The 25,640-nt window shown below is 38.8% G+C and overlaps 2 protein-coding genes across 14 annotated transcripts in view; one reads left to right on the top strand and one right to left on the bottom strand.

Moving 5' to 3' along the window:
• Positions 1–15,017, top strand: part of EPB41L2 (erythrocyte membrane protein band 4.1 like 2) — a 125,442-nt gene extending 110,425 nt beyond the window's left edge. For 6 of the 13 annotated variants that reach the window (XM_054819629.1, XM_054819626.1, XM_054819624.1 and 3 more), the window contains 7 exons: positions 980–1,033; positions 1,243–1,806; positions 3,764–3,886; positions 4,387–4,485; positions 6,325–6,405; positions 9,058–9,196; positions 13,755–15,017. In XM_054819629.1, the coding sequence (XP_054675604.1) occupies positions 980–1,033; positions 1,243–1,806; positions 3,764–3,886; positions 4,387–4,485; positions 6,325–6,405; positions 9,058–9,165 (1,029 nt within the window). In that variant the 3' untranslated portion in view covers positions 9,166–9,196; positions 13,755–15,017. The remainder of the gene's footprint in view (positions 1–979; positions 1,034–1,242; positions 1,807–3,763; positions 3,887–4,386; positions 4,486–6,324; positions 6,406–9,057; positions 9,197–13,754) is intronic. The other 7 variants (XM_054819631.1, XM_054819627.1, XM_054819625.1 and 4 more) reach the window with 3 other exon arrangements.
• Positions 15,018–16,361: 1,344 nt separating this feature from the next.
• On the bottom strand, positions 16,362–25,235 carry SMLR1 (small leucine rich protein 1). Its single transcript, XM_054819633.1, has 2 exons — positions 24,995–25,235; positions 16,362–21,450 (listed from the first exon to the last, which is right to left on the bottom strand). The coding sequence occupies exons 1-2, from the start codon at positions 25,125–25,127 to the stop codon at positions 21,338–21,340; spliced, it is 246 nt and encodes an 81-aa protein (XP_054675608.1). The 5' UTR covers positions 25,128–25,235; the 3' UTR covers positions 16,362–21,337.
• Positions 25,236–25,640: the final 405 nt, after the last annotated feature.

Raw genomic sequence — 25,640 nt, 5'->3', positions numbered from 1 at the left:
CCAGAAGGGCGGCCTGCAGCTTACTGCTCGTGTATCAGAGCCGGTAAGCTGGTTGCTTGTATTGCAGCGGAGAGCGAGCCGGCTAGAGAGCTTAATTCTGTATTTGCAAGGCTCGAGCAATATTAATTGGCACTTGGTTAAGCTTCACCAGGAGTGCTGGCTTACACTCTGTAGGTGCTTTGCTTGGTAAACAGCAATAAAAGCTAGGATTAAGTCACAGATGATGTGTTGATTTTTGTATTCTTATCATTTGGACTCAAATTTTGCTGCAAACCATTTGCTAAAAATATGTTAGATCAAAAAAACTACCCAATACGTAATTTACAGTGGGCTTTCTGGGCTATCCATCACCGATCATCTTGTTACAGAACAAATACTAATATAACTGCTTTAATCTCATCATTTTGGCTCTCAAACTGAATCCTAATGGAGTCATCTTGGTAATCGTGTATCGCTGTTCTGACAACACACCACCCTAAACAGCATCCCTCTTGTTATCTATTAAGTTTCATAAAGTAACAGACCAAAGATGAACAACTAATAACATCTTACAATAAAGTTTGGGGGTTTTTATTTCGTATGATGATAAATCAATAGTAGAATCTAAATAGGTGTTTTGTTGCGTTATTTTTTTTTTCTACTTTTCCTTAATATTATTTATTCTTAATTCCTGATTCAACTGCGAGAAATAACTGCTTAGTAGCATCATTGGCCTGTGCATTCATGCTTTTATTTTCAGTCTTTCATAATTAAATTCTTATCCCAATTAATAATGTCCATAATTCTTTCTTACTTTTGAATGGAAAATTTCAATGAGGTGGAAGGAAAGGTGCATAGTTCTATGTGAATCTTGCAGTGAATACACAGTATCTGTCTAGTATCGTGTATATATGTTCTTAAAAGCTTGTGTGGAGGATGTTGCACTGTTGAAAAGGGTTATGCATTGATTTTTGTCCTCTGATTGCTTTTTGTTTCACAGAGACATGCTTCCCGAACAGAAGGGCCTTGTACTGGAGTCAGCGATGCTGATAAGGTTCTACTGATTTTTTCCATAGTTAAATTTGGCTCTAACGCTTCCAATCCATCTTCACTCTTTCTTTCCTTCCTTTTTTCAGTTAACCATCACAACCATCTTTTGTCTTCTACATGACATGAACCAGCCATCAGCTAATTTTGTATCCATCACTTTAATTTATTCATATGCTCTACTTTTGTTTTTCCTCATCCGTGTTTTTTGTGCAGAGTTCACATGAGACTCTGGACATAGTGGAGGAGAAGAAGCAGGCAGAGGTTGGGATAGAAGAAACACTAGTCGTAGACGAAACCAACAAAGGGAAAATGCAAGTTGCCACTGATGCTGGGGAAACATGTAAGGTGGAACATCTGTCAAAAAAGGACTCTTCGTCATTGCCATCAGATAGTAGCAGCAGCAGCAGCAGTAGTAGTGAGAGTGAGGATGAAGAGGTGGGAGAATACCAGCCACATCATAGGGCAATTGAGGAAGTCATCAGGGAAGAACAGGAAGAAGAGGAAGACGTGAAAAGGAAAGAACATGAAGAAAATTTACAGCATGTGGAAGCTACACCAGAAGGCAGTAAACGAAATGTACCAGTTGAGCACACAGAAGTTACAGCTGAAGGTTTGGTCCAGGAAAATGCAGTTACCATAGCTACACAAGAGAAGAATTTGTCAGAGGAAATTAAGCAAGATTTAGGTGAAGAAAAAGAGGAAGAACAGCTCAAACTCAATGGAGATATGTCTCATGTTGACATTGATGTTGCACCACAAATAATTTGTTGTTCTGAGGTAAATGGTAGAACAGTTTGACAACTAGATTAAGCAGAGATATTTCTGGGGTTGAAAACTACCTGCCTTTCTTCTTCTCCTATTCCTCCAGCTCTTCAGGCATCCAACAAGATTCAGATCATTTGGAAGGGGAAACCATTGATGAGCAGTGAAATTCTGTCTCCTTCAGTTATGGTTTCTGACTTTTTGCTAGAACTGAGTGAGAATCACCAGTAAGGCAAACCTTCCGAAGACTGACATCTCCTTTTTATCTCCCCCTTATTTTATATGCACATACATAATGTATATTTATTATTTACATGTTTCCAGTGTTTTAAGTCTTGTCTTGTCTATTTGTCAATTGTTTTTGACACGTCCATGACATGTAATTGTGATAGGAAAACTATTGGTAATTGAAATTGGAAAACACCCAATACAAATTTTTGTTCCTTTTTTTTTTCTTCCTCATTACTCACTGCTTTTCTTGGTGGTTTTTTTTCCCCTTTTAAAAAATGTTATGAATTTATAGACTAGAATAAGTATGCCTAGACATCACATAGGCGAGAGCACAGCATTGTAAAGGAATAAGACATATATCATGAACTTACTATAATGTTTTCTAGGGTGGTAGATATATAGGGAAGCATGCATGGGTTCCAGTTACAATCAGTTTGTCTTCTGGGGTGGTAGATATTTAGGGAAGCATGCATGGGTTCCAGTTACAATCAGTTATTTTAAGCCAAACAAGGTTGAAGAGTTGGTTACTGGGCAAACTTTATAAAAGAAGCAGAAAGGGAAATAATGAAGTGCAGATATGTAGCTCTTTGTAAAGTTGGCGTGATCTTCTGCTGGGTTTTTCAACAACTGGGTGGGGTTTTTCCTAGTTGTCTACCTGCTTGTTCTTCTAAGGGTGGCACCTTTTTTTTCTTTGCACTTAAATCCAAACAGCTTACCTTCTTTCTTTTGCCATCTTTTGCATACACAGGTGTTCTGATTAATGATTTGAAAGAATCGGTTTATAAGACCTTTAGAAGTTGCAGGCACCCACACTTCCTAAAAGCATAACTAGTTTGGAGGAAGGGGAGAAGGGTTGCTGTGTATGCAAGTGTGTGAGGGAAAGAAAGGATTTTTTTCTTTTCTTTTCTGGGATTTCTCCCGATGTACATCCAAAATCAATGGGAGATAGCAACTGATGTATCTCAAAATATCAAAAGGCTTTACTAGATTATTTTTTTTTTAAGTTCTTAAATATGTTGAAAAATCTTTTCAACATATTTACTGGCTTTCAACAAGTTTACTGGCTTACAGACCCCTGATTAATCACTTTCTTTGTGATATTGCAGAGAACACCATTAGCTAATTTTAAATGGTTAAAATGGCTTTTTAGGATTGTTGTCAAAAGAAGCCATTGATTTCCAGAATTATTACATTGAACGTCATTTCACTTGTCAAAGTTGGTTTTCTGTTCTAGAAGTAGTACATATTAAAAAGTTAAATTTTACGTAATTTCCTTGGAATGTCTAGTACGTATTTGCAGTTTGACTGCGCAGTGATATGTTTTTTTTTTCCCCAGATTAATTCTAATGTGAAGCTTATCCATCTGAGCTAGCTATCAGCTTCTTTATGCAGACTAAGACTTTTTTTTTTCCCTAGTAATGCTCTTTTACACTTTTTCAATACTTGTGTTTCAGCTTGGTTTTAGCAATTGCCTTCTGTGATATCTCCTGTTAGCTGAAACACAGAACTTTGGCAAGGTTATTAGGAGATTAATTTTTCCTACCATGTTATGTAGCTACTAGAGGGCTGGTGTATTAGTCTTCATTTCACTTTGCTTATTTATTGCATGCTTTTTCATTGGGAAGACAGTTGGATACTTATCTTACTGCTGAGCTTTTCTTGTTTTTGGTTGTGTTCTCTTGGTCCGCTTTACAAACCTTCTTATGTCTTTTGAATTGATTGGTTATTTCTTGCACCACAGCCTCCAGTAGTGAAAACAGAGATGGTAACCATTTCAGATGCCACACAGAGAACTGAAATCTCCACTAAAGAAGTTCCAATTGTTCAAACAGAAACTAAAACTATCACATATGAATCTCCACAGGTATGGTGGCTGGATTATTATATTGTTTGCAAGCTGTTTTTTATTCCAGTTACTTGTACATCAAAATAGATAGTGTCCAAAATGTGCTTTTCAAAAGCCTATACTTTTTTCTAACAGCTAAGATTATACTTTGGCTATGAATTAGGTAAGTGAAATGTGTGTAGAAAAAGCAGTGTTACTCCTAAAGTTCTATATGTTCGGATTTTTTGTATAAGGACTTGGTTGCTGTCTGCAAATGTACAACTCATTTTTAGTTTTGGAAACTTGATTAAAATATCTCATTGCTCCTGAAAGGAACATGTAGCTTTGATCATAAATTTTCCACAAGAATGAACCATAACAACAGTCTTACATGACTTGGTAAACTTGGATGGCTTCTGTTTAGATGTCAGTTCTAACTGAACTAAAGAACATGTTTAGTAAGAAAACCAGCCTTTTCTCCTGTGAAGACAAAGCTTTTAAATGCCAAAATTCAAAAATACCATTTTTATTCCTTACAGTTTGATGGCAGTGCTGGTGGCAATGCTGGTGTGCTGCTGAGTGCACAGACAATTACATCAGAGTCCATTTCCACTACCACAACTACACACATCACAAAGGTAAAATACAATGATGTCTCTCTGAACTACAAAAAAAACCCCAAAGTCTCAGAATAAAGTCTTACATGAAGTTTCTCATATGTCTGCTAATTTATTGAAGAAAACTGACTTGAAGTAGATTGGATTCATTCCAGGCATGTGTGAGAGTTAGTCTTTCTGTACACAGATTTTGAACAGAGAAGCCCTAATGAATAAGCAGGAGTATCTGGGAACAGGACAGGGAAAGGGAGAAAAACATGATTTTTTTTTTTTAATGTTTCGTAGAGGTCTTACTCATTTGTCAAACACAGAAATATATACCTAAATTTTTACAGTTTCAGTCCTGTTAGCACTCACTGATATCTTACAGAATCTTTGTTAATGTAACTGATTTGTCTGAGGTCCGTTGGAGCTCTGCTAATGGCATCTGTTATATGGATGAACTGAAACAATGTTTTCTCCAACTTAATGTCAATGATCCTTGTGCTGCTAGGTTTAGAGCATATTTAAAAACAGACCATACCGCTCAATTACTTTGCAAGCATATTTTGGTGCTGAATTATGTGCTCTGCATTCCATGCTTGAAAAGGAAAGGAAAATTCAGTGTTAACAGGACATCGCATCTGTTTCAATCTCATGTAATGTTTCATGCCAGAGTATGTTAGAACTACCAAAGGGGGGTGGTGGTGGTGGTGATGATGATTGTTGTTGTTACTATTAATTTATGTAAATAATTATCAAATTTTAGGTGTGCCCTAACAACACAGTTTTGAGCTCTTGTCATTGAACTCTTAACATAGTTTTCCAAGAAAATTACATAAAGTTTAGGGTAAAGCAAAAGGGAAGATGGATACATAAAGTGCGAATTTGGGATTTTTCCACCCCCCAAGACAAGGAGTTTCACATCATCACAGAATTGAACGATAATTCACTGCTCACTGGATATATATTTAATATGTATATTCTTAAGATTGAAATAGAAAGAGCGGGGGGAAGTGGACATTTACTTGTGAAGTTCAGATGTCAAATAATGCTGCTTTTTGGAAAGAACCATTATTGAATATGCTTTCAGTCTTCTACTAAAAAATTACTGGGATTACTGTAATGCAGCAGATCCTTATCTTTTCTTACAGACTGATCATTGTCAATTCAAAAGACTGAATTTCCTAAACTAACTTTCTATTTTACATCCCAAACTGTTCATTATTGATAAAGGGACCTGACAAAATAGTTTCAATATTCTAATGGCGTTCTTAACAGAATCATCTTGGATCTTTTCTAATATGGTCAGTGTATCTGAAGTAGTAGTTTATTCCTTTCTTTTATACATGCTGATTTAAAAAAACACAAACATATATTATTTCTGTGAGACTTTCTATAAGCTAAAATGTTTTAATCATTAAAGTAAGAAATGAAGAAACAAAGCACAAAATTATTTCCATCAGCAATGTGAAATATGTTGAAAATATCTCACTAAGGTCTGTGAACAGCAGAACTGAAAACCAGATCATCTTTGTATTTAATGGCATAGGATTCTTCAGAGACTCAGAAGAGGCCCATGATGCCAGATTTATATGATGGAAGAAGCTAGAATTCCAGTTTGTGTCTGCGTATCTAGATCTGTTCAAACTCAGGCTCCAGTAACAGAAGGAATTCTCTATCAGTTGATTTTTATCAAGTTTAACAACTGCTAGAACGTGACTGTGTAACTGAAAGGAAAGGATGATTTAGCACAGAGAATATTTACTACTAATTGCAACTCAGTCACAGAAATTTATTTGTTTCAGTGCAACAGAAAGGGATGCTTTGTGACAATATGGAAATATTACAAGGATGGGGTTTTTTTTGTGCCATTTGTAGATGGTAAAAGGTGGGGTATCGGAAACAAGAATTGAGAAGCGCATTGTCATTACTGGAGATGCGGATATTGACCATGATGAGGTGAGTGTAAGCTGTTAACACTTACAGTGTGCTTTTTGTAGTCCGGAGAGATCTAGATGATATTTCAGAAACCAGAAATAAGAGGAAGGTAGAGAAGTTGAATAAGAGGACGTAGAAAGACCCTGAGACTGTTAATTGTGGCAAAGTTGTTAAGCGATTGTGTTTTGTAAGGAGCCTGTAGAATATAACTGAAAGGAAAACAGCATTTGTAACTTTGCATCATAGATCATGTGAATGGATTTCTTACTATTTTTAAAGGGATTGCTTTTTTTGGAAGAGACCCAATTTGTTTAGTGCTGCTTTTGGCATTTGGGAGGAAAAACATTACTAAAATAATCTTATTGATACTTTAATCTGGATAGATGGGAGTCTCTACCGCATTGTGTCAGCAACATCTGAGTGCAGCACTCATTTTGACTGAAAGCTTTGGAATACATTAAAGCACAAACTGCTTAAATTTAAGAATTAGTTTTTTGACTTGTATTTATAGAATTCCATATAACAAAAGTAATTGTTGGTCTTCTAAAATCTCACATAAGTACCATTCATCTCTATCAGTACCAAAGCAGTATTTTACAATGTCGTGGAAACTAAGATTAAAATCACTTCCACCTCCCCAATTAAGAAGACTGAATTTAAGCAGTACACAGGAAAATAATGCAGAAAGAGCAATTATCTATTCTTTGTAGTGATTATGATAATTTTTATCGTTTTTCATCTAAGAAACTCTAGTAACAAAGTCAACCAACAGTCACTGGATAATACAAATGTGAAGGCCTCCCTTCTACATAAAGTTGCAGTGAATCCAGTTCTAACTTTCATAAAGTTACACAAATCAACATAACAGGATTTAATTTAAAGAGCTCTTGGGGAATTTCATTTCACATTTTGATCTGCCTCCAGAAAGTGGCTCTTGACAAGTTGAATCTCTTCTTGAAACTCGTAATTGAATGACAGGGCTGTTCAGCATCAGGCATGGCTCTTGTTTGCCTTGACACACGTTCAGTGCACTTCGGATGTCTGGAAAGGTCACACAATACCTTTAGTATGCCAGACAATGCTTTAGTAAAACCATTCTTTAAGCCCTTCTTTGATTTAAGTGGGTAATGAAGTAAAAAATGAAATTATAAAAAAGGAATACAATTTTAGTCACTGAAGTTTAAAGCAACAGTGAGCAGCTTTTAACAGATTTAAGAAATCTCTACCACTTTTTCTTCAGTGGATATGGAGCTTTTTTAGATGCACAAATTACATGCTGGATGTTTATTCTTTTCTTTTTTAGCTCCCTACATCACTAGAACAGTTTTCAATAGGAAAACAGTATTTTAAATTAGAGTTTCAGAATGCAAAATCTTGTATTACATGTTGTAATTTAACAGTTGGAGACTTAAGGTTTTTTCATTGTTTATAGTTTGATTATAAACACTGATTCTTAAATCTCAACAGCCGCTTTCTTTTAAATCCTCATTTGTACCACAGAGGTTATACTTGGCATATTGTAAAAGACAAACTAATAAAAAATTGTTAGGCAAATATCAGTATTATACCACCGCACACTGTGTGTTCTTCTGTACAGATTTCCTTAATAGAATTTCAAATTCTTTATCATATGATAGTTAAGGTGCTAATGTTGGTGTTCCCCATCTCTCTTCAGAGTTAGTGATTTCTTCTCCCACTTATTGCCTATGGTTCAGGAAATTGTCACTTTTCTAAATTAAGATAAATCTTTTTGTTGCATTTTTTCTTGCTCCTTCTAGTATTTATGGGGTTTTTTAGTTGTGGTTGATACCAAGGTGAACAGTGAGCTTACTGTTGCCTCAGAATGCCTTCCAGTTTCTTCTTTTTTTTTTTTCTTCTGTTGGGTTCCAACAGTAATGCAGCTCATTGAAATAAGATTCAGATCAGGGGAAGGAATAGAAGATCCCAGGTGCTTTTTCACCTCTTCTGCCTCAGAGGGTGCTCTTATGTGGTTGACTGTAAAGCCTTGTGTAGAACAAAATAGAATAGAATATTTCAGTTGGAAGGGACCTGCAGTGATCATCTAGTCCAACTGCCAGCTGTGTATATCGGTACATCGTTAAGAAGATAAAGTTTCATAAAATGTGGAGGAGAGATTGTAAGAAATTGAGTAATACTTATATTTACACCTCCCTGAGTTAAACCAGAGAAAGTTCTCTTAAACTAGTAAAAGGAGAAAAAGGAGATTCTTGTGCTGAGAAGGACATTTCTGTTATGATCTTCTTCCAGAGTTTCAGTACCATACTTAGTACACATTCCAAAGTATCTTTCCATTTTGTTCAGGAAACTGAAGGGAACTCTTATTTTTCTTTACTGTGTACAGTCTTTTTAAGTCTTTATTTGCTAGATCTGTTGCAGAAGTTCAAAAACTTCTGGGGTATAAGAATACTTATTGCCTCCTGGAATGAGCTAGAAAAGTTAAAGGATAACTTCCTGGAAATTTTGGTTAATTTTTAGTATAGTGGGGTTTGGGGGCTTTTTTTTTTTTTTTTGTAGTGGGGGTGGGTTGGTTGGTTGGTTTTGGTTTGGGGTTTTTGGTGGGCTTTTTTGGTTGGTTTTGTTGTGTGTTTTTTCTACCCTTGAGCCCTCTCAAGTTCAGGAATTTATAGTTGCATATTTCAAATACGTTTGCAGGCCCTGGCACAGGCAATCAAAGAAGCCAAAGAACAGCACCCTGACATGTCTGTCACAAGAGTGGTGGTGCACAAAGAAACTGAACTTGCTGAGGAAGATGAAGAGTAAAATCAAAAATGCCCTCAAGCAAATACTTCAGGTAAGTTTATGTATATAACTACTGTAGGAAAACGTAGCATCAGTTTTCTGCTGCATTCTGTAATAAAAGGCTTGAAAAATATGGGGCGTCTTTGATATATGCTGTCACAAAATGGTGAGTTGAAATAGACAATAATAATAGACTGTTAGTGTAAGAATTTTTATCTTAAGTCCAATCTGACGTTAATCTTAATTGCAAGTTTTCCTGTATATGTCTCCCAGTTTTGTCACAGTATTCTCATGACATTTCCTGCCATGTTTGGTCAAGTTGTTGTGGTTTATATTGAAGTGAGCTTGGGCTATTTCTGCAAAACTTGAAGGATGTGTCACATTTTTCTGTTTACCTGTACAATTACAGTCCTTGCCTTACATCTTGTTTGTTTAGTGGGAAGGCTATGTGCAGGTTCCAGTAGTGAAAGGGCACACTTGGACAATTTAGTCAGCTAATTCTTAATCCTAAGCACACTGAAATATTTAACCTCTTATCATTTTCCCAGGCAAGGAGGTAAATGCATTGCAAACTCAAGTTTTAAAGCCTCTTATCAGTTGAAAGAGGTATTTGAAGGAATGTCAGTTTATTAGGCCCTCATTTCTAGGAAGAAAAAAAAAAACAAACCAAAAAAACCAAAACTAAAACCTGCTCTACTTGATGTATTCAATAGAAAAATGAGAATGAACACTGAATACATCTGCTGTTGCACTGGTTATAGCCTAATGTATTAAAGCTCAGGAACCATTTGGGTGTATAAAGCTTCAGATTTTGCTTGTCACACTGGTTGATGTCATGAAACTGAAGCTTCAGATTTTTCAGACTTGATGGTTTTGTTAATCGTAGATTCAGATTCAAAGAAAAGGTTTCATTTGGAATGGTTAGATAACAATGGGAGAGATTTAAAAATAAGGTTTAAAAAGCAATGTTTTAAGCCTTCGCTGGGAGACATCTTCGTTTCTACTGCTAAGTCTCTGTATTTAGTTAGCAGAGGTGCTATTGGCACATCTCAAGAAGGAAAACTGGTTTATTGCAACTTTAAGCTTTGAATATTCATTTTGATGATAGTAATGTAGGCGGGAGACAAGGTAAAAAAAATAGATTTTGTATTTTTTAAAGAAATGAGAGTTGTTGCAATTCTTATTTCCTCGGTTCAGTAATTTATACAATGGTGGTTGTGGCCCGAGGAAAAGAGAGTTCTAGGTCCTGTACAGGCACGCATTCCCTCAGTATCGAATGAAGTTTTTTACCAAAGGAAACTACCTATCATAAACTTCATCCTGTAGCTTCAGGAGACTTCTGGATATCATGAGGACTATTCGTGAAGTGCCAGGAATATATGAAAAATGAGACACTGACTTGATTCCAAATTTGATGTAAGCTACTATAAAGTGAGGGGGATGTATTTCACATAATGCTGATAATTTTTTCATGTTGAGAAGATCAGTTTTATTCCTGTGCCCGAGTTTCCTAAAAGCTGAAGATTTCACTGTCGGGCATCACTTCTGTGATCCAGAGGAGAAAAGATGCAAGCATCAGTTTAAGAGGATATGAAGTGCACCTACTGGGTGCTACTCTATGAAAATGACCATTATCAAGGAATCTGAGTCTTCCTGAACTAGTCACTGATCACAGATGCATATTTTCAGCTGAAAGAGATAGGCTAAAGCCTTAGTTTATTTCATCTACCCACAAGTGTCTTGCTTTTCTTTAACATCTGGATAGGAGTGGAGGGGCCTGTGTGGCTGAGGAAAGGGAGACCTAGTGTACGCTGCCAACTGTTGACATGTATATGATCAGTTAGAGACTGCGTATTGTGAGGTATTGGGGAGAGAGTTTGTTGTGCTATATCTATTGGCAGAATTGTTGGTTCCCGTCACTGCACACATCAAGTCTTCTGAGAGTTTATCCTGAACTGCTTCCTGAAACACTGCACAGAGCAGCAGTGTCGAATGCCGTGGAGAAGTCCATGAGGACAAGAGTAGGATGCCTGCCCTCTGCCTGCAGACAGAAAGTTTATCTGCCTTCTCCATCAGAGTGGTTCCAGTTGCCTTTCCTGGCCTCATACAGATTGTGTTAGAACTACAATGTTTGTTTTGATTATGCTAGTTTACAAATTACGTTTTGGGCAGTTTTCCTCTGAGCTTGTTGAGAAGCTGGAGGTTTTTCATCAGAGTGGAGCTAAGTTTGAACTGCCCCCTGAAAATTTCTTCAGTTGTGGTGAGATTATTGTGTGTTTGAAAAAGGAATTAATAGGTTTTGCTCATAACTGTACAAACTAGGAAAGCAACATGGATTGAGTTTGGAAGTGCTAGGTCAACGCTCACCTGGATATTAATGTGATAACATTAATATTTTTTTAATTACAATAACATCATATAAATGTTATAAACTATGAAGATAACAAAGGAAGGGTTGCTTGCAAGGGAGGACTGGGGAAAAGTCACCAAAAATTAGGAACTCTGCACAAATCCCTGCATGTTTTTTCACTGTACCTTTATTTCAGTATTCAGTTGGATTTGCTTTGTAGCTTTGTTGCTTAGTGACACTGAAAATGGGTATAGCATGAATGCTCCAGCTTTTTGTTTTTTGAAAACACGGGAGAGGACATGGAATTGCACTGAACTGTGAGATAGGGATGTGTGGATGAGTCCTCACGTAACATAATGCTCCAAAAGGGCTTGGAAAAATCCACATCACTTTTGAGAGAGCCATTAGTTTGTAGCAAGGAGAAAGTCTGTGGTTTAGGTAATTGCACTGGTCCCTTGGTACACAGCAACATTAAACATGCATGCTCAAACCATCCTTCTCATATTTTCAGCATTTTACGTAGCAGGATCTAAGGTAGAAAGATACACTGAGACAGCAGAACAGATAATTTTGATTTGCAAGGATTTACTCTCATAATATGTGCTACCATCACATTTTTCATTTATTCTTAATCTGTGAATTCACAAGTCATGGGAGCAGGGATTTCCCTTTCTGTTACATTTGTGCAGAATGTGCAAGTTTCTTTATACTACCTTAATCCAGAAAAGTATCTTTCAAATCAGCGTCGGCATAATTTGGCGCAAGTCTGGAGGAGGGCCATGAAGATGATCGGAGGGCTGGAACACCTCTCCTATGAGGACAGGCTGAGAGAGTTGGGATTGTTCAGCCTGGAGAAGAGAAGGCTCCGGGGACACCTTATAGCAGCCTTCCAGCACCTGAAGGGGCCTACAGGAAAGCTGGAGAGGGACTGTTTATCAGGGAGTGTAGTGACAGGACAAGGGGTAATGGGTTTAAGCTGAAGGAGGGTCGATTTATACTAGATGTTAGGAAGAAATTCTTTACTGTGAGGGTGGTGAGGCACTGGAACAGGTTGCCCAGAGAAGTTGTGGCTCCCCCATCCCTGGAAGTGTTCAAGGCCAGGTTGGATGAGGCTTTGGGCAATGTGGTCTAGTGGAGGGTGTCCCTGCCCATGGCAGGGGGGTTGGAACTAGATGATCTTTGAGGTCCCTTCCAACCCAAACCATTCTATGATTCTATGATAATCTATCTCATATAAGTTATTACAACATCTTTCTTGAAGGGACTTTGTCTTGGGAGGAAGAAACAATCTTGGCAGGTTTGCACTGCATTTCTACATTAGTGACTAACTGCAAAGTTGATTCTGTTCCTTCATCAAATATTTAACTACTGTTATTCAGAAAAAACATTCAAATAATTCTTTCTGTCTGCTGAGGGTAGGGGTTTTTTTTGCTTTTTTGAGAAATATATACATTGTGGAATGGTGTTTGCAGCGTATCAGAGTGTCAGATGTTCTTGTCTGAGTTTGGCAATTGCTCTGGATCTGAAATGCTTGTGAGAGAGTAAAAGACTACTAATATGAAGACATTTCACCATGCTGCTCTTGTATTTGAGACCTGGTGACTTGTTTGACTGAGGATGCCTTTCAGTTAAACATTAAGGAAAAAATTTAGTTTTCTAAATACAGGCCACCTGAAGTGCCTTGAATATGTCTCCACAGCTTGGATCGTCAAGAGACCTATGCCCTCCTGTAGCAGCAACTGAAGGGCAGGTGGGACTGCAGAAGCAGCTCTAGACAATTGTGTTTAGGCAGTAGAATCATGCCACGAATCTTGCTCAGTTGTTTACAAGGTGATGAAAGATCTGCCCTGATGACTACAGCAGTATTCTTTGTGTAGACTTGTTTTCTCTAATAAAAGTGGGAGATAGTGCACTCTAATTCTGAGGGATTATTGATTGAACAAATATCTTCATTTTTTATTTATGCACTAGACTGTGGATTAAAATTGTCAGTAAACTGTGCAAGACATGACTATGAAAATACCATGAGAATTTTGGGGAGGGAAGAAATACACTAAAGCAAGAAAAGCATTGACAGAAACGGAACTACTGTTTACCTCATGATTGAAGGGACCTTTAGTTAATGCAACATTTTTAATGAAATAACCTTCCCCCAAAATAACCTATATGGGAAAGATGACTTTTTGACTCTGATGATGTGACATTCACATAGTATCCGTTATGAATGCTTATGTAATCTTCCCCCTCCTTTTTCTTCCAGAAGTAAAAATGATACTGACTGCGATCGTGACCATGAGGAACTGTAATCATTCCAAGTCATCACTACTCTACCGAATTCACCAAGCCTAGCAACGATGACCAGATGTTCAAGACTTAAATGCCAATACCAAACTCCATTTTAACATCTTTGGTCTATATTCCCTTACAATCTTTTTTGGGTTTTGTTTTTCTTTATAACCACTTCTTAACAATCTTAGATAATTTTTTAAATGAAGTTTTAGAGGGTATGATCTTCTTTTGCACAAATACTTGTCTTTTTTGAAGATGATTCTTAATTATATGAAAGTGAACAAAAAAAGAAGTCTGGAAGGCATTGTTCACTGGAGCAGGTGGTAATTGTGCAGGAAGGGTGATCTTAATTAATTTAGATATAGTTTTTTCCAAATATTTCAAGTGAATTCTCTTACTGGATTAAGTTACAGATTTTTTTTTTTTTCTGATTATTCAGGTAAATACATGGTATCACTCATAACAAAGATTTTTATAAAAATACAACATTTCCTAAACTTTGAAAAAATATATTTCTTTGGATAAATTTTATACTGATATGCCTGTAACTCTTTCTGTTCTAAGGTTCTCCTCTCTGTGCGGCAGAGGTGGTGCAGCAGTCTGTAGAGGAGAAGGAGTTGCAGACACATTTCTTCTGACTGAGCACTGTGTTCTTTTTGCACTTTGGTGCCAATGCTCAACTTCTTGCAGACGTTTTGCTGTCTGCAGCATTCCAGATAAGGAAAGAAGGAGGAACAAAATGTGTTTCTCTTCTTCCAACAAGAGATGATTTAGGCAGCTTAAAACCTTAGTGCTTTCTTTCTTACTGTGTCCAAACTTCAACACTTCCATTATTTGAATACCTGTGTAGAATGCTTGCTTTCTATTAAACCTCACTGTCTCCGTGTTAGAACTGACATTTCTGTTATTGAGAAGGTATGTTTCAGATGCTTCGTCTAATGGTTGATACAGGTTTTTAGGATACTGAGTAAAAGTGTACGATGGACTCCATTCATTAAGGAATAAGACAGTACCATCATTTGAGACTGCCATTGAGAAAACCTGTTAATTATTTTGGATTTTATTTTTGTTTCGTTCTTGCAAGGGGGGTTGTTTGTTCAGGGTTTTTTTTTTTTGCAGTTGACTCTGTGTATAGTTAAAATGCCAAATTAGATATATAGGAGCTTGAAGTTGTATTAAGTGATATTTTGCTTTCTGTAATTCTGTTATAAAATAAAGTTGTTTATTCTCTGTATGACTTTTGGCACTCAGACATAAACTTGGAAGATATTGAAAGTGAGCAAGTCAGTTATGAGAACTACAGTGCCAGAGGCCACAGAACCTTGAAAAGCAGGGATTACTACAAGTGGTCTCACAGATTACCAGAAGGGTGGCACAATTGTCTGGCTCCTAATACTGATACTGAAGTGTCAGTGTTTTTTTAGACATCTTCCAGTAAGCATCCTGGTTTCTGTGGTTCAGAGAAGAAATCTTCAGATGCCAAAAAAGATGATATTTGGACAGCACAGTGCAAGTTAAAATGCCCCTCAGTCTGCAAGTGGTTCTACTGAATTCATTGAGTTGGGATGTACTGTGATCTTCAAGTAACAGAACAAATCATAATACTTCGCAGTTCATTCTTTTTCACTTCTGAGCAAGGTATTTTTGGTGCTATTCCCAGTTTAGATTGCTGCCATCTGTCAGCATGCTTGCCTAACAGAAATTCGTATTAGTTTTGCCTTCATACAATTTGGATAACATAAGACAACAGTAACCAAGATGTTGATTTATGTATGCATATAGGTGTTCTTGATTACATCCCACATTACCCTGAAAAATAGCAGATAACGTTCTGACCTGTTTTTCTTCAAAAACAAGAGACATTATGTCTTTCAAAAAGGGGAGGAGAAGCCCACCCAACCTAATAATGTAAGAACACTGCCACAGCACTGTGTGCACGCAGGGAGGTCGTCCGGGAAGTGGCAAGTTTGGGATATGTAAGTGGAGGTCAAAATGGAGATATATGCATTTAACAGGATGTCTTAAAGGATTTTTCTCACAAAAGTGTGTAAGAAAAAGCTTTATAAAATCTTTGAGGTATTTTTGATATGATGTAGTATTAGTTGCAGAACTCGTTTGGTGGGCAGAAAGTGTATTACTTCAATTCCTTATTGATTTGGATCTTTCTTCTCATTTGTTAGACACTAGGTTTTTATTGCAATTGTATTTAATACTTAAAACTGCAAATATAATATTCTCGAAAACGGTATTACTTTCACTGAGAGCTGTATTTCTTCCAGTAGTAATCAGAACCTTTCATCAGGGAAAAACTAATAGTGCTGTCAGGTCAGCATAGCTTGTACATAGCTATCACTTCCATTGATTAAACATGGACTAATTAAACAACCTTTGTCATGTAGAAAAACTTAAGCCCCAAGTATGATCAATCCTAAAAACAGTCAAGTTTTGCAGATTCTGGTTGTATGTAATTATTCAAATGTTCTGGAATATTGTGCAAGTCTGATGAGTTTTCATTGTTACTTTTTTTATATAATATATCTAGCGAAAACTGCAACATGCAACAAAAGAAATTGTTCTCGAGGCACTTCACAAGCTGGCTTTTTAATACATTGGCAATTTCAAACACAATTACAGGCCCATTTAATGAGAAGATATTTCAGTAACTAATTCTGCTTAAATACTGAGAAAAGTGAGTCATGTGAATCCTACACAAAAATACTTAATACATCTTTTTAATCACGATCACATAGGGATTCACAATAAATGTTGAAATTGTGTTACAGATTGTTTCCTTGATTAAGGTTTCGTAAAGGACAAGCAAGCAACTCTGGTGACAGACTTTTTAAAAAACAAAACCCGAGATTTATTGCTCAAAGTGGTGAGCGACCACAGTACAATGTGTTTCTTTATATATTCTTCTGTTTGTCAGCTCAAGCTGAATGGCAACGTTTAGTGTGGCCACAGAAGAAATCAACTAGATTACTCAGATTAGTAACATTAGTACAAATTACAAGTATTTGAAATGCTGCTAATACCTGTACTGTTGAATTACTCTGCTCGGCATGAAGCAAATCCTACGAGAGTTTTTGGAGGTGAGTATATAGGAGCGGCTGTACTGGCCAGGGGAAATGGCGAGCACTCCCGGATTCCTCTCTCTGAGGCTGCTGGTGGTTGCCTAGGGGTGTGTGTAGGAATAAGTACGGTACCAGAAAGTAATACTTCCCCAAATATTCTTCCAGCTTTCAGCGATTTTCAAAGACTTACTGGTCTGTCAGTCTTATTTATCTGCCTCGGTGGATTTTTGGCTAATTGCTTTTTAAACAATTCCTCTGGCAGGCATTTTCACTGTTCCATGTGTCTTAAGAAAACCCACCTCCTTTCATTTCTTTTGAGCCTGCCTCTGCTACCTTCATTCAGCAGCACTGCAGGCACTAGAAGAGACGCCAGACAGTCATTCTCTCCTCAGTCATTCCCCAGCCAAAAGCTATTCCACGATTCTTTATCGTTCTTACCGCCTTCCTCCGTACCTTTCCTACTTAAATGTTGGGACTTTAAATTCTGTTTGGGGGAGTGAATAGGAAGCAATCACAGGTAGGCAGGGAGGTTTTAAACATGCTGACTGGCTGTAGGTGCAGTGGAATCGTAGCTTCCCACTATTGCTCGTGACTGGGAGACAGAGGGCTCCTCAGTGACAACAATAATTGAAGACAAATCATTTCCTTGCAATCGGTGTGTTCATATGTATTTAGAGAATGCTTTGATAATTAATCTAGACAAAGGCTTAGTTCTATGGTGTTATTTCAATACATGTTTTTCCTTTTCAAAGGAATTATGTAAGATACCATGCCGGTAGCGTGAAAACAGAGATACTTCTTGATGCTACTCAGTAATGAAACTGAAAATAGCAAGGCCTGAGGATTTTCATGACAATGGTACTGAGTCTTGAATGTCAGATCCTCCTCCATGTTAGCAATTACAGCTCAATAAGCAGTTGTGCCAAAGGCATCCACTGTCTTTCTGTATAATTCTTACCTAATATCTATACAGTATTCTTTTCAGTATCCATACCACCATTTTACATTAAAGTGCTGTTGAAGAGTGATCTCACTTTTCAGTATTTTAAATCTCTCTATTCTCACTCATTTTGTCCATTTTATGTTGTGGTAAGGCTTGCTAAACTTCAATTCTGCATCTTTACATTTGGTCCAGGCCCATCTTTTCTTGAATGGTAGAAGAACGTGTGTTTGGAAGTGGAGGGGGGTGGCTGTGTTACAGTTCCTTTAACCTCTGATGAGTATCCAAGATGACTGCTTTTCTATTGGCAGCATCTGTCTTAAATGTAAAAAGTCAATGCAGCAGCTGTCTCAACATCCCTGCAAAGGATTGTGTAGACTGTAGTTAATAAAAGAGGAAAGAATATATTACAGAGACTAATGGTTTTCTGGAAAGATATCAATATCACAGAAGTTTATGTACTCAGGTAAACACTAGTTTCACTGGCGAGGCTGAAGAACGGACTCTTTTTCACTCCAAAGCTGCTGATCTACTTAGAAAGCAAAAATGTGTTACCTATGGATTATATGGGAAAAGAAGAACTGTTCCATAGAACAGGATACTGAATCCATTGGCGGTATGTGCTGCGGGTTGCAAGGATCTATGCCAGCTGCTTCTGAGGAAATTGTCGGACACTTCAATACCGAATGATGAAATAGCGTACCTCTGGAGAGGTACAGCGCAGAGTCATGGCCGCAGGCCAGTAGGTCAGGCTCATTGATTACATACCATGGGTTTTCTAGGTGAGAGAGCTGTAAGCAGAGGTGGATCATTAGAAGCAAACTTTCAGATCTCTCTCCTTAGACATGACATTATACCTGGCTTTAACCTTTGGATGTCTGCTGTCTGCGGTGTGTTTGACCTTTAACGTTACAGCCTATGGGAACATTGACGCTGAAGAAACCATTACCTGTGTAACCAGAAGAGCAGACCTTTCTACCTCTGTTAATAAATGATAGCTGTATGAGTTAACACCACTTTTCTTAAGAATCTTTATGTATTACATCTTGGTCTCTCAATCTGTGTCACATAAGTATTCATAAATACACTTCTGACTGCATAATAACTGTCTCTTGTTATTTTTTTAGTCAACCTTAAATACTTTACATAATGACAGAGATCTAAGCTTAGAAGCATTAAAAATAAAACCTAGCATCACATTCTTTCCCATCATCACTGCTTTCATGGGATCATGATGGATCTTTCAATGAGAGCAGCATTATTTTGTTTGCATTGCGCCAGCGCTAAGTGCAAGAGCAGAGTTGACTAGAGGTAGGACTATGCTGATACTGACGCTTTTTGAGACTCTCTGCCTTTACAGTCAAGTCCAGGCACTAGATGTAAAGAAAGCGTGCACTGCTCTGGACTATGTCGTACCAGGCCTGCCAGGCGATGTAAAAGTCCAGGTGTGAGAGGAGGTCAGGGAGCAGGTGCTCCCCAGCGCCCCGAGTAGCTGCAGATGTAAGGTCCTCTCAACAGCTGGGTGATAGGGAGTTACTGTGATTTCCTCCTGAGAGCTGCCTTTGGGGTGCCTCTTTCCTTGTGCTCTCTGAAACACATCGTGTTTGTTGCTAGTCAAATGAAATTTCTGGTGTGAAGTTTAAGAACCAAAGGACTGCATGCTTTGCTCTTACCGGGAAGAACAAGTTTATACAAAGAGTAAAATCAGAAGAAAAGCATTTTGATTGCAGAATATGGGGAAAGCACTTCTGGCATGATCTCAGGTGGGGCATCTTTGACACACACACGGAGCCTGTTAATGGGCATCCGGGGTGAAGTGCCAGCTGGAGGTGGGGAGCCCGACAACTGAACTGCAGATTCCTCTGCCAGCTGACTGAGATAAACTTGGGTTCACTGTCTTCACTCTTCCAGGTTTTGCTGTGGTTGTCTTACAGGGTTGTTTCCTTTGAAGTCAAAGTCTGTATGTCCATCTTGTATTTAATTATTGCTGTTCACGTTAGTGCTGCAACTTCCGAATAAATGCCTGCCTTTTTCCACCTAGCACCTTCTGCTGATGTCAAAAGGAATTACAAAATACTTTGCACTTTCAAACACAGGTAATTCTTTTGTGAGCCTAAATAGAGGCTACCAGATCTAATTAGAGGTACTTGCATTTAAGCTTCCTAACCTTTACTTTTACTACACAAAACATACAGGTAGCTCTTGCCGAGTAACAAACAATTGGCTCATCCCCTGTTCAATCCAATGTATTCTGTTATTTGCATAGATGTAAACCAGTGTGATGAATTATATATCTTTAAAAACAGGATAGTATTAAAATGTGATAGAGGACTCTTACATATAGTAAAGGTACTTGCTGTTTGACTCCTGTTTTCTTCCTGTAGACTTTGATAAATTACAGTGTTTCTTAAACCCGCAGCCATGGCCTCATTAGGGTTTTTATAAAATGATTCAAAGGAGTTCTTAAAAGTCTATGAGAACCAAAAATTGTGCAAAAACACCCAAATCTCAGACAAGGCATTATCCACTCTGGTCTTGCAGGGAGGGTAATGACAAACAGCTGTAATGAAAGGTAATTGCCAGCAGATAGGGACAGTAAATACCGGGGACAGTAATGGTAGTCACTTCGCAGTCTTCATCAGTTTAGGCTTAAAGTTGAGAGTCAGAAACAGAGAAACCAACAGGCAATAGTACTTTCAAACAGTTTGAGTTGCATTTTTGTGGGCCGTCTGCCACAGCCAACTCAGATGCACTAAAAATTGTACATCTACAGGGGAAAAGATTTTTTTTATGTATGACAAATGACACACACAAAAAGAAACTCCACACTTATGGGGTTTTCATTTGAAAAGTCATCCATTTGTCCTTAAACTAGAATAGTAAATGGTTTACAGAATACTAACAATCTTTTCATGGTTTCAAAATTTGGCATGGTCAGTCAGCAGAGAGAAGTCCTTTTGTTTCCCATCACTGTTATATTTTGCTTCCAAATTCTATGGGAAACATATTTAGAAAACCTACAATCTTTCCCAAAGTGTACAAGCTAATAAAAAAAAAAAAAAGTCAGTTCCCCTTCATCACCCTTCTCAATTTCCTAGATGTCAGTGCTTGATATGAATTCGCTATTTATGCATCTTCAATTTAATAAGACTGCCTCCCTTGCATATGCTAGCTCAGCTCTCTCAGGAGCTTGTTACGTAGTTTTCTTCTCAGTGTGGTAGGAAGGGCCAGCGAGCCAGGTGCTTCCCCCCCAGATCCTGTGCCACCCAAGGGAACTGATGCAGTACGTTGCAGGAGGTCTCTGCTGCCCGATGAGTAGCATGAAGTGCTGCTTGCTTGGCCTCGTGTGAGGAAGCAAAACTGCTACAAGAGCCTTTTGAAGGGCAGCAGCTGTTTCATTGTACCGCACAGCACTAATTTCCTCTCTCCATTTTGTTTTCCCCCGTGGTATTTATCTATAGCTGGTTATTTTTCAACCTGCACAGCTGAATACTGGGTTTAAGCTTGGTTCCCTATATGTGAGACTCGCTTAAACGTCCTTCAGTTCTTGCATTTGTTCTCTTTTTGTCCAGGTCTCCTGGGTTTCTGCCCTGGGCCATGGTAATTCAGGAGGACTTTTCTGGGGTCTTGTGCCATGGCCAGTTCCTCATTAACTGAAAAATAAACCAAACAACACAAAATTCCATAAGGATGCGCTAATTTGCAGTGGTGAATTTTTATAAAGAAAAGCTACTGACACATATTAGTAAGAACTAATCTTATTAAATCGAAGGTGCCCGAGTAGCATGTTAGTTATCGGTTTGCCCGTGCTCCTAGGAGAAAGTCTTCTGAGTGTGAGGTAGGGACTGTGCCTATGCCCAGTGAAGCACTAACGCAAACTCTGTTGACATTAGTAGAAATTATTCTCATTTGCCTCCACCAGCTTTCAGTCAGAATAAAATCCTTAAACAGCAGCAAGGAGAGCAGTTAGCTTTTACTGGCAATTTGCGTTCTGCTGTACTGTGGCAGTGCCATGGAGCCTCAAACTTGCCTGATCCTCCCGACGCTGCCCGTGGTGCAAACGGAACAGAAAAATGATTTCTGCCCCCGTAACCTGGCATCTTCAGAACAGGACGGTGTTGTCAGAGGCTTGGAGAATATTTGGAGTAGGATGGGGAAACAGAGAAAAGACACACCACCCCCCCCCCCAAAGAAGAAAAGAAAAAACAGTTAGCATAAAACACTTTGTCATGGGCTATTACCTTCCCTTGTCATTGCTAGTTGTTCAGGGGAAAGGTATGCTGGTTGGTTTGCTAGTTTTAGTTTTATTTTTAAGGAATCTTGAAGGGATGATATTAAGGTGGGTTGTAATATATTTACATGGAGTCTCTTTCTTGCTGCACAGAGAAAAACAAAAAATTATCTGATAATGAAACAAGGCAGCCTTGCTTTTAGTAATGCAAATTTGATGATTTCTTTTTTTAAAGACATCTAAGGAAACAGGCACCTAAAGCATGCTGAATTTCTGAGGTTTTGTCAGAGAGGGAGTGTTGGCATTTAAATGAGGCTGTGGTTAGCTGTTTTGCTCACCTGACGGTGTTAAGCTGAAGCTGGCTCTGCTTACCTGTACAGGGAGAGCTGCTCGGGATGATTTGTGCATGTTGGCTGGAGGCCTAAGCGACAGGTTGGACTCTGGCGGTCTCAGATCAAGCAAAAAGAAGGGCTTGGAGGTAGAACTGGGACTGCGGTGCCCAAAGTATTAAGTAAATAGAAATTCATCTCACATCCTCTTGAGAATCCCAGACAGAACACCTGTGATCTGCAAACTGAGAATCTCCTTCCCTGAGGCATTGAACAGCCAGGTGATTCTCTTCAAGCATCCTTCTCAGTTATGAAAGGGTACTGAAGCAATTTTCCTTTGGCAAATTAGTCTGCCAACTACTTCATTCATCTCTCTCTTAAAGCCTTGATTGCTAATCTCAGCAAATTTAGGAAATTGTTACTTAAACTGACTACCAACCCAAAGCCAAAAATTCTCTGCTTTAAGCGAAGCAGGATTTAACATCTGGTTCTGCAGCTTATTTACAGACCTGCAGAAAGTGCAGTTAAGGAGGGTGTGGGCACTGTGAACGCGGGCACACCAGTTCGGTTCCGCAGTTGCTCATGTGGCATGAACGCAAACATCTGTGGGGTTTTTCAGAGGGGCTTTTTTGGCGTAAGGAAAGTATTGTCTGAGCCTCAGCAAAATACCTGAACTGATGGGATCTGTGACCCACCTGCTTTTCCTGTTTTGCTTGATCCTAGCCAGAGTAGAGAAGAAAGAGCATCACCAGGAAAGAATGACCCAGTAGTATCGCAGTATTATTTCGTAATAACTAATGTCTAGCTATCACAGATGGACACAGAGATGATTATTTGCTGAAAGGGAGAATCCCCACTTTTATCCAAAGTCTAATGCCACCATTTCATTAGCTTCCATTTCAACCTTTTTCAAGGAAGAGCTCTCAATACTTAGCCTCCCTATTCCCTCACAGATACTGAATTGTATGATGGCTTGGCACCACATCATTTTTCGGTGGTTGTTTACTAGCGTATGAAAAACTGTCAGCACCTTGCTCGAAGGGTAATTTATAACCGAAGGCAGAGCTGGGTTAGGCATGTGGAACAGGCTTCCCTAGTTACTTAATTCAGTGTCTGAAAAGCACATCTTGATCGGGAAATGTTTGAGTTTCAGCAGCCTGAAGGCAACTTGTGGTGTAGGCTTGTATGCAAACAAACACCCTTCCTTTTTGTTAAAGCCTTGGGTCTAAATGCCTGGAGATGTTATTCAAAGTTGGAAGTGAATTTGTCCTACATTTCTGGGTATGCGTGACCTTTCTTGCTTTTAGAATTGTGTTAAATTGCCCAGTTTTCAGGATTTTAGAAGGCTGCAGGATAGAGCAAACTTAATGTACAAATTACAGTCCTTGATCTGGCATCTAGGTAAAGGTTCTTCCCTAATCTTGCACTGGTGGGTAAATCTAGCCTTCTCCTGTTGGGCTGATGCACCTGGGGGCAGCTCTGGGTGAATGTCTCTGCTTATCTGCAGAGCCCTGTGGTGGGGATTGTCCTGTCTGCCCTGTCCAAGATCCTGCTTTTCAGATCATGGGTAAGCTGCTACGTGTAGTACGTGCATTGTGGACAACTGTCCCAGGCAGGGGGCTCTCATCAAGAAGTGTCTGAAGCTCACAAAAGAAATCTAGGGTGTCACCTTAGCTCCCCCAACACTCCCTGTAGAGAAAAGGTTCAAAAGGCAGCTAGTCTGAGGAACAAGCTTAGCCCAGTGTCTGCAAGAACGTTTTGGAAGGGCTGAAGGAAAGAAAAGATGAGGACTCTGATCTGAACATGCGCTGGGGCTCGCCTTGGCAGCTGAAAGCTTAAAACGAGAGCAGAGCGTGTGTGAATCTGCTGCTGCGCCTCAGACTCAGCCTGCGGCTGGGACCCAAACCTGGAAAGCATGAACATCTTCCCATTGGGACTGGATGGTCTGATGTACAGGGATTTCCCTTCTAAAAGAAACTCCCTGCCTGCTACAGCTGTAGCCCAGAGTCTTTTCTGTGTGGGACCTGTCAGGCTCTGTGAGCAGCCTCAGTTTGCAGGGCGGAGGTGTGTTGCACTGACTGTGCGTCTACTTGGGTGGGGGGGTTCTTGGTTTGGTTTTACTTTGAAGATAGATTTTTGAAGTGAGTATAAGCTGATTTTAAAATAGAAAAGGTAACATGGCAAATGTGCGTTTAGGTACAAAGTAAAAGCAAATACGTACCTTTGAAAGAACACAGACACTTACTCAATAACCAACTAGTTACAGGGCGTAACTTCTGTTACCTGTCTCAGGGAAGACATGCACAGAGAAAGCACGGAGGAAAATGACCTGTACTTTAGCGTCCCTATTCTTTTTTCTCCATTTCTGTTGCCTCTTCTATAGTGTAGAATAGTAAAAGTCTTCTGTAGTATGGTGTGTAAAACTATGGAGTTTTAAGTGAGGGTTCAATTCAAGTTCTAAACAAATTCTTGTAACATTTTTCAAATAGAAAATTGTCTAAAATGCAGTACAGCTTCAGAAAGTTGTTTATGATCATAGTCCTCTTCAGTTTAGTTAATGGTACAAGCCTAGCAGTAGCCCGTTGCACAAGAAGTTTTGTCTGCCTACCCACGCATTGCCCCCGGGCCCTGACTCACCTTCTAACAGTTTGATCCTGAAGTAGGCAATTAGCAGCAGCAGGAGTAAAGTCACGGGCATAAAGATCCCAGCAAAGAGAATGAAGCCAGGCAGCTCCTTCACAAACACCGAAAGTAGGTAACTCATGCTCATTTTCCTCTGCAGCAACTATGCTGAGCAAGATCCTTCAGATCTCCAAGTGTGGACCTTATTTATCCTGCTTTCTTCCCTTTTTACATGTGTCCACATTCTGCCCTTTGCTCAGGCTATTATCTCTTTTTTTTGGACTTTGGTTTGTTTGTGTAAGCCTGTGATTCCTAGTAGGACTGGAGTTCACGCGCACAATGACTCAACCACAAAGTTTGAAAGTGTGTATTGAAGTAATGTAGGGCTTTGAAAGCTTTGAATATGGTGGGCTGGGCAGGGCTCAATACGTAAGGCTGCTGCCTTTTGAGCAATATGGGTTCTGTCATCTGCTAATCTTGTACAGGCCATTCTAAATAATAAGCATCCTCTTTCTAGGTATATTATTAATTTTAAAATAGATCTCAAATGCTTACCCAGGGTGAAGACCCTGTTATACATACTACACAGGCGTACATGTGGGCTCTGCTCTGAAGAGTTTTTGGACAAGACCACTGAGGCAGGCAGCAAGTGACCGAGTGG

This window comes from Grus americana, chromosome 3 (genome assembly GCF_028858705.1).
Source record: "Grus americana isolate bGruAme1 chromosome 3, bGruAme1.mat, whole genome shotgun sequence".
NCBI classification, from domain to species: domain Eukaryota; kingdom Metazoa; phylum Chordata; class Aves; order Gruiformes; family Gruidae; genus Grus; species Grus americana.
This window is presented reverse-complemented; position numbering and strand designations above follow the sequence as displayed.

What these genes read in the sequence shown, in the direction of transcription:
- SMLR1 (XM_054819633.1), bottom strand. Translation starts at nt 25,127, where the DNA reads ATGAGCATGAGTTACCTACTTTCGGTGTTTGTGAAGGAGCTGCCTGGC. An exon ending in CAGGATCAAACTGTTAGAAG is followed by an intron (nt 21,451 to 24,994) that starts GTGAGTCAGGGC and finishes TTTATTTTTCAG; the next exon opens with TTAATGAGGAACTGGCCATG.